General features: G+C 43.8%; 3 protein-coding genes across 5 annotated transcripts in view; all 3 read left to right on the top strand.

Moving 5' to 3' along the window:
* Positions 1 to 5,814, top strand: part of kif1c (kinesin family member 1C) — a 34,473-nt gene extending 28,659 nt beyond the window's left edge. Inside the window, exons 29-31 of the mRNA XM_050067594.1 lie at positions 278 to 367; positions 441 to 654; positions 756 to 5,814. Coding sequence (XP_049923551.1) covers positions 278 to 367; positions 441 to 654; positions 756 to 1,591 — 1,140 coding nt within the window. The 3' untranslated portion in view covers positions 1,592 to 5,814. The remainder of the gene's footprint in view (positions 1 to 277; positions 368 to 440; positions 655 to 755) is intronic.
* A 2,182-nt stretch (positions 5,815 to 7,996) lies between these two features.
* Positions 7,997 to 14,919, top strand: LOC126404297 (platelet glycoprotein Ib alpha chain-like). Its single transcript, XM_050067444.1, has 6 exons — positions 7,997 to 8,233; positions 9,321 to 9,416; positions 9,538 to 9,729; positions 10,861 to 10,956; positions 11,097 to 11,276; positions 11,517 to 14,919. Exons 1-6 carry the CDS (start codon positions 8,069 to 8,071, stop codon positions 12,840 to 12,842), a joined length of 2,055 nt encoding a protein of 684 aa, XP_049923401.1. The 5' UTR covers positions 7,997 to 8,068; the 3' UTR covers positions 12,843 to 14,919.
* Positions 14,920 to 18,032: 3,113 nt separating this feature from the next.
* Positions 18,033 to 20,243, top strand: part of LOC126404321 (SLIT and NTRK-like protein 4) — a 10,087-nt gene continuing 7,876 nt past the window's right edge. Inside the window, exons 1-3 of one of the 3 annotated variants that reach the window (XM_050067486.1) lie at positions 18,033 to 18,547; positions 18,968 to 19,063; positions 19,142 to 19,333. In XM_050067486.1, coding sequence (XP_049923443.1) covers positions 18,383 to 18,547; positions 18,968 to 19,063; positions 19,142 to 19,333 — 453 coding nt within the window. In that variant the 5' untranslated portion in view covers positions 18,033 to 18,382. The remainder of the gene's footprint in view (positions 18,548 to 18,967; positions 19,064 to 19,141; positions 19,334 to 20,243) is intronic. The other 2 variants (XM_050067485.1, XM_050067484.1) reach the window with 2 other exon arrangements.

The raw sequence follows: 20,243 nt of genomic DNA, 5'->3' as shown, positions 1-20,243 counted from the left end.
GGAGTCATACAACCACAGGGTGGGCTGGTGGGCGGAGTTATACAACCACAGGGTGGGCTGGTGGGCGGAGTCATACAACCACAGGGTGGGCTGGTGGGTGGAGTCATACAACCACAGGGTGGGCTGGTGGGCGGAGTCATACAACCACAGGGTAGGCTGGTGGGCGGAGTTAGTATTTCTAGTTGTTGTTAAAGGAACATTCTGCACAGAAGTGTTTTCGCTGTATAAAATAGAAAAATAAATAATAAAATCAAATAAACGTCTCTGACTCCTCCAGGAAGTGAAGTTGCAAAACAACATGAAGGACGAGGAGATCAAAGCTCTGAGAGACAGGATGATCAAGATGGAGAGCATCATACCTGTTCAGGTACGTTCATACACTGCGTCCCGCTCCACCACCTGATCATCAGTCTTATACTAACCAGTCCTCTTGCTTCCAGGATGACGATGTGAACGGTAAAGAGGAAGGCGGGTCGCCTCAGAGAAGCGACGGCGATGACGACACCAAGCCCCCGGAGGTCAGAGTTCAGCGGCTGATGGAGGAGGACCCGGCGTTCAGGCGAGGCCGCCTCCGCTGGCTGAAACAGGAACAGCAGCGAATCCTGAACCTGCAGCAGCAGAACATCACCAAGAAACTACGAGGACAGAACCAGGGTCAGATATCAGATTACATAACTGAACACGTCAAATGTTTGATCAGATATGTGACGAGTGTTTCAGGAGACGCATGACGTCCTGTGTCCTCCCTCCTGCAGGTCCGAACACCCCCGTCGTCCCTGTTCATCTCCCCGGGACCGGCCGCTTCATCCCCCCACAGGAGTGCAAGCTCAAGTTCCCCTTCAAGAGTAACCCCGCCCACCGGTTGTCATGGGGACCAGCCAGCGCCGCCCTGCAGGCACTGGGTCTGGGGGAGGGAGAGGGAGATGGAGGAGAGCAGCAGCAGCAGGAGGACGGAGGTGGAGGAGGAGGAGTGGAGGGCAAAGGGTCTCCATCACCTCCTCCTCCTCAGGGTCTCCTGCCCCTCCCATTCCAAGCTCCGCCCCCTCGCATGCGCACCCCCAGCCCTCATCGTGCCTGGCAGCAGCGTAACCAAGGTAACCAGGGTGGCTTCTACCACCACCAACAGGGCAACAACCAAAACCACCAGCGGCGCTACCGCCGCAACTCCCTGGACAGTTCCCCTCAAGGCAACTATGACGGTGACCAGCGACACGGCGGCGGTCACCAGGGGCGACCGAGACAGAGGAGGGGAGTGTCGCCAGGACCAGGAGGGGAGAGAGGAGGTGGGAGAGGAGGAGGAGGTGGAGGAGGGGGGAGGGACAGAGACAGAGACGGAGGCTTCCATTATAATCATCACCAGCACCATCAGTTCCATCACCACCCCTACTACAACCCCCATAATGCACCATTCCAGCCAGGACCTCACCCCAATTACCACAGCCTGCCACGCTCCGGGGCCCCGCCCCCTCCTGCTGACATGCTGCTAGGGGCGGGGCCACCACAGGGGGGGTGGGGCTTCACCACGCCACCCAGGATGAGGCGGCAGTTCAGCGCACCGGACCTCAAAAACAACAAGGAGACCCCCATCTGACCTCTGACACCGGGGCGGCCTCTGATTGGCTGCAGGACACGTGGCGCTCCTGATGCTGTAGAGAATGGGCTGTGTGTGTGTGAGAGAGTGTGTGTGTGTGTGTGTGTGTGTGTGTGTGTGTGTGTGTATTTCAGCACTTTTACAACACTGAGTCGGCCCGTCACACACCAACTAACATCACACACATCCTGTTCCTTCAATCCTGCTGTGTGTGTGGGTGTAGCTTGCTCCTAGCCTTTACGTTAGCACGGGTTAGCTGTTGCCTTAGCAACACTGTTTTGTTTTTGTTGTTGTTTGTTTTGTTTTGTTTTTTCTTTTGTCAGGCTGTCAAACAGGATGGAAGTTTATTACGCAGTGTAGTTTTATTAATTTCATAGATCACTTTGGTCTTGATCAGCCGTTTATAAAGAGCTAATGGTTACCTCCCAGGGCTAGCACAACTGTAGTGTTAGCTCCCAGGGTTAGTTAAGAGCCGATGCTCAAGTGTTATCTCCGAGGGCTAGCTACTGTTAAGCAAGGCTGAAATTTTAGCTCCTGAGGCTAGCTACCATTAGCACAAGCTGAAGTGTTAGCTCCCGGGGCTAGCTACCATTAGCCAAAGTGGAAGTGCTATCCCCTGGGGATGTCTACCGTTGGCCAAAGCTGAGGTGTTGGCTCCTGGGGCTAGCTGCCATTAGCAGAAACTTAAGTGTTAGGTCGGGGGCTAGCTACTGTTGGCGTAAGTCTCCAGGTGAAGCTGTTTCTTTTTAACTTAAAGATGAAGTATGTTGATTTGTTAATCCTGAGCAGGACGAGTGTTTTTACTTAGATGGATTTTGAGTTTTAGCTCTTTTCTCTTTTAGCGGCTGTTAGCCCAGGAGGCTATCTAGCCTGGTTCAGTTTGAGAGGTCTGTATTAGCTCGGGCTAGTCAGTTAGCCTGAGCAGGGAGCAATGAGTGGCTAATTAGCTTTTAAGGCTAATACTTTAGGTGGTGAAGTGCTGCACAGGTGAACGTATTAGCCTAGCCTAGCTTAGCCAAGGCAGCATTCATGTTGTATGGGAATTTCAGCTTGTACGACTTCAGCTACAGATTGGAAAAGTTCAAAGATTATCAGTTACTCTAAAAGATTAAGATACCCTGAGGGTAAATTCAGATGTTGCAGCAGTGCAAAGACAGACGTAAGTACAGATACATAGAGACATGAGAAATAAAATAATAAAAGTAAATAAAATAAGAGGTTAGAACAATAAGTATAAGAGCAGAAGTAAAAAAAATAACTATTGAAGAGCAAACAAAGAGGCATAAACTGGATTTCTGAGGCTCGATAGTTTAACATAATCTGATTACAATAAATCAGTCAGTGTTTTTAAGATGAACTCATAAGGAACCCTGACTGTATTTTTTCCAGATTTTACATTCTAAAAATGAACTTGTGAATCTCTAAATGACGTGAAGTGTTAGCTCTGGGAGCTAGCTACCGTTTGCTGAAACTAAGGTGTTAGCTCCAGGGGCTAGCTACTGTTAGCATTACCGATAGCTCCGGGGGATAGCTACTGTTAGCATTACCTGAAGTGTTAGCTCCGGGGGCTAGCTATTAGCAAAAGATAAGGCAGTATGCTGCATTCAACTGGAACTCATGAGCTCATTTTTACAACACAAGTCATGAACTTGGAGCTTAAAGAAAATTTCCATTTACGAGTTAGTTTCTACCACAAGAGGACGTACTGATAGTTTAACCAAATCTGATTACAATATATCAATCATTTTTAAAAATGGACTTGTAAGGATCCCCGTCTTCTTTTTAGATTTTACACTTTCTAAACTTGTGACCTCAAACATCATTATAGTATTTCAGTTCTGACATTTCAACGTAAGAAAAACCAACAACACTGGTGTGTCGGTGATGTAATATTGTCTCGGTGGAGTCGATAACAAAGTGACTGTACGTTAAACTTGTGGAGTTAAAATAATGTGACAAACATATTTATAACTCTTTAATGAAATACACTTGAACTTGTTGAAGCTCGTAGTTTCCGTCTCTCCCGTGTGACATTGAATGCTGCGTCGCTGAGCGCCACAAACCAAAGAAAGCTGCTCTGCGGCGCCTCCTGCAGGAGCTGACAGACACACTGCTGTACAGACAAACAGAGGGTGGAGCTGTGTCCTCTGTCGAAGAGGAAGGTGTGAGGAGGAAGAGGAGGAGGAGGTGTTGAGAGACTCGCATGTTGAATCTTTTTAAAGCGTTGTGTGTATATTTGAAGTGTATCCTGACTTATTCGTGTTGATGTTTTTATGAAGATGAATCTATTTTTTAAAAAAGGCTGCGACATCATGTGTGTCGCCTTCACCGTCTCTGGCAATCGTGGGAAATGTAGTAAGTGATGCCTCATGGGAGATGTAGGAATGCTGACTCATTCAGCAGACATTGGAGATTGTAGGAATCATGATGGATTATGGTACATGTAGGGTTGTGTGAGCAAGGAACTCTGGGATATGTAGTATGAGACAGCTGGTGGGTGAGTGAAGGAGGAAGAGAGACAATAAGCTTTGTGTTTGAAGTAGGAAGAGACACTGCGACATGTTCTGTGTGATTTAAAGGACCTGACAAGAACACGTTTTTATAATGTCCAAGAAGGGACGAGGAATAATGCTGCCTTCATGAGACGTCAGGAAGCTGGAAATTGTTGCATTTAATGTCACTTTAAAGGCAATTTTTTTCAACATAAAGACAGTTGTAGATGTTTGTTTTTTCATTGTTGATTAATTAATTCATTAAGTCTCAAAATGTCTGAAAACAGAAAAAAAATCATCAGTTCCTTCAGTGTTTTGATTAAAAGAAGAAAAGTTTTCAGTTGAAAATGATACGACACTGAAAAGCAGCATTTTTTCAGTTGATAAATGACTGAAGCGATAAATTATCAAAATAGTTGCTAATTGTTATTTCTTCATTTTAGATCTGAAATATCAGCATCTGTTGTTCTGCTGTGTTCACTGCACCTCTAGGCTGACACAAATTTCCAACTTCCCACGTCTACCTGAACGCAATCTCTGTGGGTTTCATCTGCCCTTAATGATGATGATATGTTTACTGTCAACTGGGAGTTAGCGGCACTGCCTAAACCCCACCCACACAGAGCAAAGCATTGTGGGAGATGACGAGTGGAGCGTCTTTGTGCTCCGTGACTTTGGGACCTTTTTCACAAAAGGTCAGAACCAACCAGTGGAGCGCTCCCTCCCAGTCAGGGAGGAAGTCGCCGCGACTATGATGATGACAAATACTGAATTAATTGTGATTGGCCCGAGAAGCATGACATCAGCAGAATTTAGTTTCTGCTTTGCTCTGCTGTCTCTGGAATCGACCAATCACGGGACAATCTTGATAACCTGCTGCCACCGCCGGGCTTGATGGGAAACAATGTTTCCTTTTTTATGTTTTTTGTTAATTTTATTTTATTGATTTTTATTTTTTTTTTCTATTTCCAGCTTGGGCTTCTGATTGGCTGTTTTATTTTTTCTTTGTGTATTCATTTGCTTCTTGTATTTTAACCTCGCCAACATGTTCGACCTTTGCTTTGTGATGTCATCACGTCATCATCACTATTATTAATATAATTATTATAAAGTATAAAGTGTCATTAATATTGGGTTCTTTTGGATGCTGCTAAAGGGAGCTTCTTCGCCCTCATGCAACCGCCTGGGTGTGTTCGTGTGTGTGTTCATGTGTGTGTGTCAGTGTGTTGGACGTCTGCGTGTGTGTACGTGTGTTTCCGGGTTAATTTAGAATCATAATCTAAAGTTTGTTTTACGTTATAAATCTGATTTTATTGTTTTTCTTCTAATTGTCTGTTTAGTTTTGTTATTTTGGAGGAGGAGGGGCCTTGGGGGTGCCGTTGCCATGGCAACCGGTCTCTGCAAAATTCTGGAACATTCTAGATTCGACATTCTAGGAAACCCCCACCCGTTACTGACTGGCCCCGCCCATTCCCTGCACCCCTGCTCCAGTCACAACCTCAGAATCGGTGACATCACAGCGCGATGTCACTTCAGGACTCTGGAAAACAGATGTGGACATGATGACGTCATGGTCTAGCCCTCCTCCTATTGGCTCAGAGCCCCTTCAGTTGTTTTCCTGTCTGTTGTTGGGTTGTTGTGTCTGTTGTTGTTTGTGTTGTATCAGGAACCAATCTCAGGCTCTACCTGCAGACAACATGATGGCAATAAACTGTCAGTAAAAATGAAAAACTGAACACGACTCACTTCACTGTTTCCCTCCGTACGGCTGCACAGCTTTCATCATGTTATTAAGTTTTCTACACTTCTTTGTCCTCCATCTTAGAACTTCTACAGGGACATTTTTCCTGTGTTGATTTTGGCGGCCCCTGTGGGCGGTAGCATTTCCCGGAATGAAGACTGCATTTCCCATGAGCACCAACAACTTGTGCTGTAAAGATCTTGTTTTGGCTCATGCGTGCATTTGTTTTGGGAGCGAATGAAAAGAAAGATGCAACTTATTTAAGACACTATTTTCCCTGTTGCGCATACTGTAAGGGCAACACGTGGTCATTAACATTAGCTACATTGAACCAATGTTAGACAAAACATTAGCTAGCTACACATACTGGAAGGGCAACACGTGGTCATTAATGTTAGCTACATTAAACCAGTGTTAGACAAAACATTAGCATTCAACTAATGTTAGCCAAAATGTTACCTAACTACAAATGTTGGAGGAGCAAAGCCTGGTCATAAACATTAGCTGGCTACACATACTGGAGAGGCAAAACCTGGTCATAAACTTAAGCTACATTCAATTAACGTTAGCCAAATGTCCAGGCTTTGCTCGTCCAGCATTAATCTAGTTACAAATGCTGGATGAGCAAAGCCTGGTCATAAATGTTAGCTACATTCAACTAGCGTTAGCTGTTAGCTTGTCGCAAATGCTGGAAGGGCAAAGCCTTGTCAGTAAAATACATTTTACTAATTCTGCCAAAACGTTAGCCAACTACATATACTAGAAGGGCAAAGTCTGGACATCAAACATTAGCTACATTCAACTAACGTTAGCCAAAATTTTAAGTAGATACAAATGCTGGTGGAGCAAAACCAGATCATAAGTCATAAACTTTAGCTACTTTTAACTAATGCAAGCCAAAGCATTAGCTAGCTTTGTTTTAGCCACCAACATAATTTTATGTATTAATGTTCAACGACGATTTGCAATGTATTTCATAAATAAAATGGATGTATTACAAGTGGTGCCCCCAGGGTGGGACCAGGGGGGCAATTACCATTGACTGCAATTTGAATCAGTCCTCTCCATCTGCTGGGTGATTGAGATTGACTCCTGTTTTCGCCCGTGCTCTATTGTTGTCAGTTTAGCCTTTTCTTTGTTTTTCTGTTTGCTGATCCCGCTCCAGTATCGGCCAAAACCACAAATTATTACTTCAAAAATAAAATTCTGCAAAGGAAAACCTTTTCCTGCTTCCTTTAACTGGCTAACGTACAAACTTCTGTCGAACTTTGCCAGGGAAAATGGAAATGTTGAATCTTCTGGTCTGCGTGTCGTGAATTCATGTGATTTGGTGGGGAGACTGATCTGGGGACGAGACTTATATAGAAATAGCCAGTCTTCTCGCTAATGGTCGTGTCTGCTTATAGCTTATAGGTATCGGTATTAAATTAAGACTGTTCCATAAGCAGTTAAAAACTCTTCCAATCACTGCACAAGCATAGCCCTCGGTCAGGTCAAAGATCAACAAATTTGAAGTACAAACCCAGCCAACATTTGTATGTGGGTTGTAAATGGACGTAAAAATGGACCTTATGGGACTGTCCACAGGTTCCACGCTGACCCCATGCCAGTTGCCCACATGAGTGGGTTTACCCAAGTGGGTCCCATGTAAGATGCCCATTTTAGGCCCATACCCACTTGGTACCCAGGTAGCCCTGGTGTAACCTGTGTGGGGCCCACTTGATCAATCCCAACCATGTGGACAACTGGCTTTGGCCATTATGGAATCCATGGACAATCCCATACAGGGCCCATTTATTTTAGCCCATTTGCTACCTACATAGGCCCCGCATACAAATGTTGGCTGGGAATTGAACAAATAAAGCACTTGTGATGTTTTTTGTCCCCGAAACAGTAATCATTGATCGCAGTAATGTCAGTGGTGGTCACTCTCCAGTCTCTCCATGATTCTGAACAGCACCACAGACAGCAGGAAGTCTCAAACACTCAAATACAAAATGACCTAAAAAAGACAATGAGGAAGCTGGAGGGAACAAAAAATATCCATAGAGAAAGAAGACAAACACATGCTAGTATCAACAGACCAACAGCTGCGTCTTATCACAGTTCCTGCTTCAGTAAATGTCAATCAAACCACACAGACACGCATAGCAGATACTGTACGTGTTTCCTCTTCAGTTTCATAGTTTTTGTCCTCTTAGACTCAGACGGACAGTCTTTGAGGAGCCGAGGGTCTTCTTCAGAATGCAGCTCTTCCTCACCCTCCTCTTCCTCCTGTCCTCCTACGTTGCCACAGTTACAGCGTGGGCTGGCTGCACCAGGGACAGGGACAAGGACCACCGGACAAGGGAGAACTGCACAGCGCTCGGCTTCAGCGACGTCCCAGCGGGATTTGAACCCACGACCAAGGTAACTCCACAAAACACCGAAAGCTGCTGGTGAGAGGAGAGACATGAACGACGTCAAGTTATAGCTGGAGAATAAACAGAAATGACCTCAATCTGTTATTTTAGTCATGAAGGAAAGTTGATTTTCAGACGTAATATTCAGGGTTATATCGGAATACAGATTTTTTAAATCAAATTTAATAAAATAATATGTTTAAAATGAATGACTATTAATATGGATATTTGGATATATATATATATATATATATATATATATATATATATGGATATTTTCAATATTGATATATACAAAAAAAAATCTAAATCTCTTAAAATGAAACACAATAATCAAAATGTTTGAAAGTACATTTGAGTCATTTTCAGTAGCTCTTTTTTTTTGATAATCACTTCAGTATCTTAGAAAATAACACCTGATTTTCAGAACTTAGCTAATGTTAGGTTGCTATGGCTTTTTTTTTTACACTCTGTGCTTGGAAGAGCATATTGTGACAATCATTGTAGTCCTACTCTTAAGTACAAGTTTAAATTTGTTGTCATATACATTAAAAAAAAGACAACAATAATAATTCAAAATACTATGATAATAAATCACTTAGTTTATTCATAGTGTTTGCTTTTCAACCAGGAGGAACTTTCTTTTCTGGACATGTTGAAGATCCAACGATCACCATATTTTCTGTTCTTTATTTGGCCTCAAAATAATCCACACAATAACCATCTGCAGTTAAATGTCACTGCACTGCCAAAAACTTCCAAAAGGTACTACATTGTGATGAGCCAATCGATCAATGTGCCTCTACAAACTACACTGTTAAACATCCTTAAAGCAAAATAGCTTTTAAACAAGTTTTAAAATGTGAGGACTTGGGAGGTTTTGGTTTTGTTGACTGTCAGGGCTGAACTCGACCATGACTGGATGTAAGTGTTTGATTGACAGGACCAGACACACAGCAGAACCGCAAGCTTCCTGTTTCAGGGCAATAAGATGACAGTGTGACAGGAAACCCTGACAGTAAAGTATATTATATAACATATATAATATGTTGGAATATGATGTTTTTCTTCTTCTTCTCTTTCTGTGTTCCTAGGTTATGTTGTTTACCAACAACCTGTTCTCCAGTCTGTCCTGGTCCTCCTTCCAGATCTTCACAGCCATCTATGAGATCGACTTTTCAGGCAACAAGGTGTCTGTAACTGAATACTGATTTAATCAAGTTGATATCAGCGATCAGTGTTAAGTTATGAATGTTTCATTCTCTCATATTGTTTTTGTACATATATTTTCATGACTTCCTGTGTCTCCAGATTCCACAGGTGACCTCCAGTGTTACTCCGATCTTGCCCACCCTCAGTGTTCTCCGGCTGGGTTCGAACCGCCTGACGTCCCTCTCTGACGGCTCCTTCACCGCCTGTCCTGCTCTAACTGAACTCTACCTGGACAACAACGTGGTGGACTCTCTGAGTGACCACACCTTCTCTGGACTCAGCAAGCTGGAGGTCAGTGTGTTAGCTTGTGTGTCGTGATTGTAGCCTGTTCGCAAGGAAAGATGCATATGAACAGAGAATGTTTGGAAGTAAGAGTGAAGATGATGGAGACACTAAGTATACTTGGAAGGTTGGAAGTTAGAGGGCAGCGTGTTAGGACATTAGGATGCAGAACATGAAGGTAGTATGTTAGGCAGTTAGAACACATACCAGGATGGTAGCAATGACTCAATGCAGAATGTGAAGGTAGCATGTCAAACAGTTAGGACGCATATCGGGATTGTAGTACAGGCACAGAACATTAAGATAGCATGTTGGGAAGTTACAATGCAGAACATGAAGGCACAATGACAGGAAGCTAGGACACAATCCATGAAAGTAGCATGTAAGGAAGTTAGAATGCAGAACATTAAGGTGGCATGATAGGACGTTAGGATGCTGAACATGAAGAATAGCATGTTAGGAGTTTAGGACACATACCATAAATGGCAGTATGTTAGGAAGTTAGAATGCAGAACATTAAGGTGGCATGATAGGACGTTAGGATGCTGAACATAAAGGTAGCTTGGTGGAAAATCAGAAGGTATACTGTGAAAGTAGAATGTTAAAGAGTTTCAAAACATAAAGGTGGCATGTTAGGAAGTTAGGACCCAGCACATGAGGATAGAATGTTTGGCAGTTAAACACATACTGTGATCTTAGGTCAGGACACAGAACAATAAAGGTGGCTTGTTAGGAAGTTAGGACACAGAACATGAAGTACAGCATGTTAGGAGGTTAGGAGGCATTCTGGGATGATAGCATGTTAGGAAGTTAAGATGTAGAACATAAGGGCAGCATGTGACGCAGTTAGAATGCAGAATAGGAAGAATAACATGTTAGGAAGTTAGGACACAATCCATGATGGTAGCATGCTAGGAAGATAGGACACATACCAATCCATGATGGTAGCATGCTAGGAAGATAGGACACATACCACGATGGTAGTATTTTATGCGGAACATCAAGCATAGAAATGTAGCACGTTAGCTTAATTTTCACTCAAGGAGAACCTGGATATTTTTAGCTAAGATCGTGGTTTTCTTACCAAAGAATGCTTGCCTCCTTATTGGTTCTCTTCTGACTGGCGGTCCCGCCTTCTAGATCCTGGACTTGTCATCCAATCGTATCAAGGTGCTTCCCGAGCTCATGCTCCACCCACTCCCTGCCATAGAGACCCTCTACCTGGAGAGCAACAAGGTGGGAGAACAATCAAAGTATTGAAAGCATTTTGGTACAAAATCAGTCAGAAACAGACGCTTTAAACCGTTATGTTACTGTAGCTGTTATTGTATAGGTTGGCATGTTGAACGCTGCAGGACACTTCCTTTTAATTTCAGATCATGGTGATGCCAGATGATTGGTTCAGCAAGAAGGAGGAAGTGCCGTACCTCTTCCTCTCAGCCAATCCCTGGGCCTGCTCCTGTTCCCTTGGTTATTTGCGCAGATACCTAGACGACTATGAATTCAACGTCTACACCCGAGATGGCCCAATCATCCAGAGCGACCCAGAGAGTGTGGTGAGTACCACCAGTTCTTTACCTTCAGATGTGATCGATCAACACTTTGTACCAACTAGGTGGTTCGGAGCATACTGAAGATCGTATCTTAAAGACTAGAGAGATCGTAACATGGGAATAAGGACTGAAAGTTTGAGTTATTACAGTTCTGATTGCTGAGTTGATGCATATTTAAAATTCAGAAAGGATTCATTTTGGCTTCCTGTGAATTATTTTTTGCTGATTGCTTTGTGTCCTCAGGTGTGTGACTCTCCACAGTGGCTTAAGGATAAACCTGTAGTGACACTGGAGGAATCTGACCTGTGTTCACCTGCGCCTGAACCAAATCCAGCCGGAGACAGTGACAAGCAAACTATTCCTGTCCATACAGATACTGTTGCTCCAGCTGTTCCAGATACTACACCTCTTATTCCTATGACGCTTCCTCCTGTTCCCACTACTGTTCCTCCTGTTCCTACTACTGTTCCTCCTGTTCCCACTACTGTTCCTCCTGTTCCTACAACGATTCCTCCCGTTCCTATTCCTTTTCCTATTCCTACTTCTACTGCTGCTGTGCCGTTGAATGTGTCGCATACCTTGGCTCCTCATCCTACTGTCAGACCCCCAACTGAACGTCCTGCTGACACAACGCCAACAAAACCCAGATTTGTTTTTTCAACTGTCAAGTCAACAACACCAAAACTCCAGGTAGTTCCAACAACCTCCCTCACCGTGGCAACCATCACATCAACCCCTTCATGGGCAATCAACGAAGGAGCCGGTGGTAGGATTGGTGCTGTCGGAGGTGCGGGCGTGTTTTGCTTTTGGCTTTTCGCAGGGTGTCTGCTGCTGTGCGTGGCGTCAGCGGCGTACATATTAGTGACTCTGGTGTGGCTGGTCAACTGGTACAGGAAGGTGTACAAGCCGCTGAGCATGGCGCTGACGAGGAGGGGAAGAGGTGGTGAGGTTGTGAGGCTGTCAACATACAGCAGCAGGGGAGGGAAAGAGTTGCTCGGAGAAGGAGCAGGAGGAGGAGTGATTGCTCTCTATCGTTCTGTGCTGTTCGCCAACAAAGAGGGAGGAGTGGCTACGGAGAGGGAGGATGGAGGGAAAGAAGGTGCAGGAGGGAATGAAAGACTCCTTGTCACTCTGGAGCCAACGGGAGGAAGAGGAGGAACGATGGGAGAGGAAGAAGGAGAAAGAGGAGGGAGGGAGGAGAAGGGAATGTACAGAAAGACATTGTACCGTCTGTTAAGCAAAGAGGAGGAGATAGAGGGATGGAGGGACGTGATGGAGGAGTGTCGGGTCTCTGCAGAAAGTAGAGGAGGGAGGAGGCAAGGAGAGGCGGGAAGTGGAGGAGAAGTTTCTAGAAAGCGCTACAGTGTAATTCTGAGGGAGGAGAGGGAGGAGAGGGAGGAGGCAGGGGGAGGGAAGGAGGAGCTGGACTGGGTGGTTGGGGGGTGGGAGGTGAAAAGAGGAGAGGAAGAGGGGGAGCCCAGGAGCAGCTGGGGGGAGTGGCTGGCACACTACTTACCCAGCATGCCTTGGAGTGTGACCACGCCTCCTGAGGGTGAGGCAGCTCAGTGATGTCAACAATGTGAGTGATGACATCACTTCCTGTCTAGCATCCATAACTAATCTCTCATTCATCATTTCTTTTATCAGAGTCTATGTTCCATACTCTACAACAAAGTTAAAACGGTTTCAGAGCGATGCACCACTGCCGTAAATACAAATTGCACCTGCAGGTTGCAAACTGTCTTCCTGACCTACGATGTATTGAGCTGACAGAATACAATACTACTGCGACAGCTGTAACCTTTTTGGTGTCGTCCCCGTCCCACAGGGTTCTGTGGACAGATATGGATCCGGCATCAAAGAAGCACTGACAGTAGAGCTATATTGGGTCATTCTTAAACTGTCGTGACTTTTGTGTCCCTGTCAGAAATGACAAAAACAAAAACACATTCCTGAGTTTTTGTTTTTCTCCCGCTTACTTGACACCAAAAGAAACATGAGAAAAAATTTCAGTCGTTATTTTTTTAATATATAAAAAGTGGCAGTTTTTGCTGTATTTCCTTTGTCCCTGAGCCAGATTTTCAACATTTAACCCTGCTTAAATTTGAAATTAAATTACCGTAAAACTTCAGTTTAAAGCCTAGTCACGAGTGGCAGCACATTTTGACAAAGACAGGCCTGTCTCGATTAGAAGCCTGGTCTGGTTGGTTGTTCTTTGGATGTATAAAAAAAGGTTGTTGGCTACCCACTTGGGCTAACGTTAGTTAGCTGCTTAGATTACACATACATATATAAATGTTTAAACTTTTGTCAATGAAAAGATGTTATATATCGTAAGATCAGTTGGATTCTCCATAATTCAATCCTTCAGTTCATTTTACTAAAACCATGAGCACCAAAGGAGACCGTACTTCATTCTGATTTACTGCCATGATGGAAAAACAAGGGGTCCATGTCATTGGTTCGACAGCCCATTGGTTCGACATCCCATTAGTCTGACTGTCCGCGGTGCTGAACGGCTCGCGGCGGGCGTAAGGTGCGCCGCGACCAGCTTGAGGCGGAGCAGGCTCACGGCTTATGTATCTTTTCCTGACCCTAACCAAGTGGTTTTTGTGCCTAAACCTAACCAGACCTTAACCACAGGGCATCATGATGATTTCGGAACGGACTTCGGAACAATGAGTTTAATATGGTCGGAACAATGGGATGTCGAACCAATGGGCTGTCGAACCAATGGGCAGTTCCCAAAACAAGTGACTCCCCACGTTACTTCCAAAGCTGTCATTAAGTCAGAATATGTGTCCAATCCTGGATTAAATTATTCATATTCCTTTAGTCCGTAAGGGTCCTCGGATCAAAAGAATCGAAAGGATTTTGGGACTATGAATATTGTTTTAACAGAATAAAGTGATTTTGTGGATTCATTTTTATGAAAAACCTTTTTAATTCTTTTAATCTGAGGACCTTTACGGACTGAAGGAATTTGAATAATTTACAGGGTAACCCAGGAACGGACACATTATCTGAGGTAGCCAACAACCTGCTTTTATACACCCGAACAACTTCTATGAAAATGAACTGCTTGGCAACCAGACCAGGCCTCAATTGAGAGACAGGCCTTTATTTGTCAAAATGTGTAGCTACATCAGGTAGTAAAAGAGACTGGGTGTTAAATTAGCACTAGGCTTTTAGTTGAAGTTATATGGTAATTTATGTATACCTGTACTAGGAACGGGTGGAGTTTGAGTCGAAAATGTCATTTAAATCAAAAGTGGGTGTGGCCTAATCTGAGGCTGTTATTTTAAGCCTGGCATTGATATGGGTTGATCAGAAGTTATTTACTATTTATTAGAAAAGTATTTACAGAACAATCTCAGAATTATGCTTCAGATCAGTCTTGATCAGAAGAGTAAGACATCAAACTACCCAAATATAGATTTTCCTGTATTGAGTGCAGATATTGACACATTTTACTTGAAGTACTCGGCTCAACCCTAGAAACATGCAAAAATCCAGCCTCGACACAAAATCTTTCTCAAAAATGTGTCGTTTGTTTCACTTGTTAAGACGATCTAATGTCTTCATTAACCTACATGTTCATGTAGACGCTCTGATAACTCTTCTAATAAAAGGGACGTGAAATACAGATGTGTTTTGGTGTTTGTCCCACATTACCATCTGAGTTGTGTTGTGCAGATACAAAGCTTTGATCACTACCAAGAAACACTGTGTGATCGCTGTATGTCTTTATTTATCCACTGAATCCATTCAGTTATTTATTAAAGTGTTAGCGAACAGCTTTCATCTGTGATTATAAGATACATAACCAGGTCATCTTTTTATTAAACATTCATTAAATCACTCACTAAAACAATGTGCTTGTGTTCATGAATAATTGTTCCAACTTGATGTTTTCAAAGGAAAAGAAATGATTAATCTAAAGCAATAAATCAATAAAGCAGACAGCTGGCAGAGCTGTAGCTTTAATACAGACAGAGAGAAACACAATGTGGTGAAACTGATTTAATCTGGCGTTACTGACGTCTTTATCAAGTCCAGTATTAGATGTGCATGAAGCAGCTTTATCTCATCTTCACTGAAGTGGACGTTTGACAGGATTCAAATGACCTGTACACTGAAACTGCTGCGTAGTCAAATCAGGTGACAGGTGACCCAGAACACCTGCTCAGTGTTAGTTTAACATGTTGTTTAAATAGAAGCAAGTGAAAATGATGATTTATTGAATAACAAGACTAGGTTTATCATGTTAGCAACCTCAGTGTAGCCTGTTAGCATGCTAACATCAGCTAATTAGCAGTAAACACAGTGAGTGTCTCAGATAGTATATTACTGTCAGTCCACTTCAGTGTAGCACACACACGACGTATTTCTTGCTTGGTGCACTAATTTCAACAGAGTAGTGTCTCAAATCTCACACTGCCGTTTTGTTCTTACTAGAAGTGACGACAGTTTTTTTTTTTTAAACCACCTCGTTTTCTTTGTTTTCTTTTTAAACAGCGTATTGCGAACAGACGTCTGAGCATTATTGCCAACATGTGACCACTATCTCCACCTACACATGAACCAGACTGACGCCACAACGTCAGTACTGATTAAATGTGCTGCTGTAGCTCGAGGCAAGTTAGCTAGGTAGCTAACATTAGCACTCACATTGTTGTTGGCAGTACCAAAACATTACGGACCCAACAAACATCACTGACGGCTTCTATTAGACAACAATTTTGGTACTTAGTGCAAAAACATGTAGAACTAACGGACTCCTTGTTCCAGCCGCTATGTCACAAAGATGGCGACTGTTGATGGTGAGAAGTGTCCGTCAAACCACGCTCAGCGTCTGGACCCTATGAGTGCTCCAGTAGGACACTGTGTTTTCCCGTACTAAGCAGTGTGAACACACTTAGTGCACTCAGAATATTTAGTGTTTGGTGAGAGAGACGATCTGAGACACACAGAGTGTAGCCAAGGCTGGGTAGCCTTCAGTCAGGTCAAAGTTCAACCAATCGGAACTTTCAAATGTAACAAATTTAGCACTCATGAAGCTTTTTGTCACTCAAACTTACATTTAATGGACGAACAGAAAATGTGTGTCAGTGTGAGAGTGTTGCTAAATGACATCACAGACAGCAGGAAGCCTCCAACACTCAAATAAAAACCTTCACCTTAAAAAACTGTTTACCTTGCCTTGTTTGGTATCATTCTTTTCAGCACAACCTCACCTGTGTGACTTTACAGTTATTTTTTCATTTTAACATACTGTACTAACACACTGGACCTAAAATCACACAAAAAACATAAAATCCAAGTAGGAAAAAGTTTGATTTTTTACTGTGAAAACCACAAACATGTCTAATGAACCATTTTTGTAACTTAGAATGGAAATATAAATTGCAAACTCATGTCCTAGTTTAGCAAACAACAAAGTTATATATAATTATTTACATTAAAAAGCAGGCAATGCCTCAGGTGTTTTTTGAACAACTATTTACAAAACAGATCAGATGCCACACAAATTATTTGCGCCACGCTGAAAAACAGTTCCTGTCCACCACAACACAGAGGGGCACATCACAGGCCTGACACTTCCAGGGTGTGTCACTCCTCCTGCTGCCCACCTGGAGCAGCATCCTCTGTCTTCCAGGGCTCAGAGCTGAGGCTTGGGAAGATCCGGACCTGGTGGGCGTGCCGCACCGTTCGCTCCTCTGTGCGGACCTCCGAGTACCACTCAGTGCGTGCTCTCTCCTCTTCCAAAACACACTACTCCGAGTACCACTCAGTGCGTGCTCTCTCCTCTTCCAAAACACACTACACCACACACTGACTACACACTCCAAACACGCTAAATGTCACAAATCCCAACTCTGTCTATGATCGCGATTGTTACCACTGTCTCTCTCGCTGCCGTCACTCCCACAACTCTCCCCTCTCCCCAGCAACAAATGCTGCGTGTTGCCATACAATTTTTTGATTGGTTGAAGTGGCGCATTTTTCCACCAATAGGAAAGGGGGTGTCATTGTTTTGTTTTGTTTTGTTTTGTTTTGCTGTTATTGTTGTTGCTTCCAGCTCTGACGGCCGTTTATACCGCTCCTTCCTGCACCAAACGCGCATCAAACGTGACAACAATATTCAGGAAAATCATGGCGTTTATTATTTATCATAAGTCCGGTTTTATATGGCCGATCAACACAATTTAAAAAGTGTTACAAAGTTAGAAGTTCACACTTTCCACACAAATTGAAGCAGGGACTCAGCGAGCATGTTGCTGCTACGTTGTCTTAAATCGGTCACGTGATTGCTGTGGACTCCAGATAGTGATGGGCAAAGCAGTTCTTTAGATGTTACTGAATCACTAGAATCAGTTCATGAGAAAGATTCGTTCAAAAGATTCGTTCACCGAATCGTTCAGTGCTTGGTGGGAGGAGCCCTGACTATGTACTGCATCGTCTGACTCACTGCCCTGCACTGGTGAGTCTCATTACTGGCCAGCCTGACGTTTAAGTTTGTTTATCTGGAAACTAAGTCTGTTAAAACAATGGGGAGGTGTGTGACTGTGTTCATGTGGCTTGACTCCTGGCTACATTAGCCGTTAGCTTGGAGAAACGGTCCCTATGAAAGTGTATCGCTGAGAAGAAATGATTTGAATCACTCAGGGATCGGGGTTACGTCATTCACCGAGTGATTCGTTGACCGAGTGATTCGTCACGTGGTAGGCAGTCCCTCCCTGCACCCTGGCTGCCTCGCATCTCGCAAGTGATTCATTGTTTGCACGGACCGAATCGGCAGTTCCACTCCCGTCCTGCACGCTCGCTGCAGAGCGCAACTGAACTGAGAAATGAACAAATCAGTTCTGGAAGTGATTTAGTTCAGTACGTTCACTCAACAGATTTGTTCTTTTGAACGATTCGTTCACGAACGACCCAACACTAACTCGAGAGGGAGCAACACATCACAACAGACAACTGAAGTCTCACGTCTTACTCCAGTAACTGCTGATTAAATCTGACACACCCAGAAAGACTGTTTAGTTGTTTATTTTCCCCTCTCAGACTCAGACAGACAGTCTTTGAGGAGCCGAGGGTCTTTTGTCAGAATGCAGCTCTTCCTCATCCTCCTCTCCCTCCTGTCCTCCCACATTACCAAAGTTACAGGGTGGGCTGGCTGCACCAGGGACAGGGACAGGGACTACCGGACGAGGGAGAACTGCACAGCGCTCGGCTTCAGCAACGTCCCAGCGGGATTTGACCCCACGACCAAGGTAACACCATGAAACACCGAAAGCTGCTGGTGAGACGAAAGACATGAACAGAGGAAACTTTACATTTCTGGACATGTCAAAGATCCAACGAACGATCACCACGTTTTCTGTTCTTTATTTGGCATCACAATGATCCACACAATAATCATCTGCAGTTAAATGTCACTGTGCTGCCATAAATAACCAAAAACACACAGCACAGTTAAACATCCTCTGTGCTGAGAAAACACCAAGCTTAAGAGAAGTTTTGTTTTTTTTGTTTTGTTTTTTTGTTGACTATCAGGGCTGACATCACAAGACACTCAGCAGAGCCGTGAGCTTCTTGTTTCAGAGCAATAAGATGATAGTCTGACAGGAAACCCTGAAAGTGGGAATATGTTGGAATATGATGTTTTTCTTCTTCTCTTTCTGTGTTCCTAGGTTATGTTGTTTACCAACAACCTGTTCTCCAGTCTGTCCTGGTCCTCCTTCCAGATCTTCACAGCCATCTATGAGATCGACCTTTCAGGCAACAAGGTGTCTGTTAAGTTATGAATGTTTCATTCTCTCATATTGTTTTTGTACATACATTTTCATGACTTCCTGTGTCTCCAGATTCCACAGGTGACCTCCAGTGTTACTCCGATCTTGCCCACCCTCAGTGTTCTCCGGCTGGGTTCAAACCGCCTGACGTCCCTCTCTGACGGCTCCTTCACCGCCTGTCCTGCTCTAACTGAGCTCTACCTGGACAACAATGTGTTGGACTCTCTGAGTGACCACACCTTCTCTGGACTCAGCAAGCTGGAGGTCAGTGTGTTAGCTTGTGTGTCGTGATTGTAGCCTGTTAGCAAGGAAAGATGCATATGAACAGAGAATGTTTGGAAGTAAGAGCGAAGATGATGGAGATACTAAGTATACTTGGAAGATTGGAAGTTAGAGGGCAGCATGTTAGGACATCAGGATGCAGAACATGAAGAAAAGCATGTAAGGAAGCTAGGACACATACCATAAATGGCAGCATGATAGGACGTTAGGATGCTGAACATAAAGGTAGCTTGGTGGAAAATCAGAACGTATACTGTGAAAGTAGAATGTTAAAGAGTTTAGATGCAAAACATAAAGGTGGCTTGTTAGGAAGTTAGGATGCAGAACATGAAGTACAGCATGTTAGGAGGTTAGGAGGCATTCTGGGATGATAGCTTGTTAGGAAGTTAAGATGTAGAACATAAGGGCAGCATGTGACGAAGTTAGAATGCAGAATAGGAAGAATAATATGTTAGGAAGTTAGGACACAATCCATGATGGTAGCATGCTAGGAAGATAGGACACATACCACGATGGTAGTATTTTAGATAGTTCGGATGCAGAACATGAAGCATAGAAATGTAGCACGTTAGCTTAATTTCACTCAAGGAGAACCTGGATATTTTTAGCTAAGATCGTAGTTTTCTTACCAAAGAATGCTTGCCTCCTTATTGGTTCTCTTCTGACTGGCGGTCCCGCCTTCTAGATCCTGGACATGTCATCCAATCGTATCAAGGTGCTTCCCAAGCTCATGCTCCACCCACTCCCTGCCATAGAGACCCTCTACCTGGAGAGCAACAAGGTGGGAGAACAATCAAAGTATTGAAAGCATTTTGGTACAAAATCAGTCAGAAACAGACGCTTTAAACCGTTATGTTACTGTAGCTGTTATTGTATAGGTTGGCATGTTGAA

The sequence above is a fragment of the Epinephelus moara genome, chromosome 17, assembly GCF_006386435.1.
Source record: "Epinephelus moara isolate mb chromosome 17, YSFRI_EMoa_1.0, whole genome shotgun sequence".
Taxonomy (NCBI): domain Eukaryota; kingdom Metazoa; phylum Chordata; class Actinopteri; order Perciformes; family Serranidae; genus Epinephelus; species Epinephelus moara.
This window is presented reverse-complemented; position numbering and strand designations above follow the sequence as displayed.

Coding starts and splice junctions, on each gene's coding strand:
- LOC126404297 (XM_050067444.1), top strand. CDS start 8,069: ATGCAGCTCTTCCTCACCCTCCTCTTCCTCCTGTCCTCCTACGTTGCC. Junction 9,417..9,537: donor TCGACTTTTCAGGCAACAAG/GTGTCTGTAACT, acceptor CTGTGTCTCCAG/ATTCCACAGGTGACCTCCAG. Junction 9,730..10,860: donor CTGGACTCAGCAAGCTGGAG/GTCAGTGTGTTA, acceptor CCCGCCTTCTAG/ATCCTGGACTTGTCATCCAA.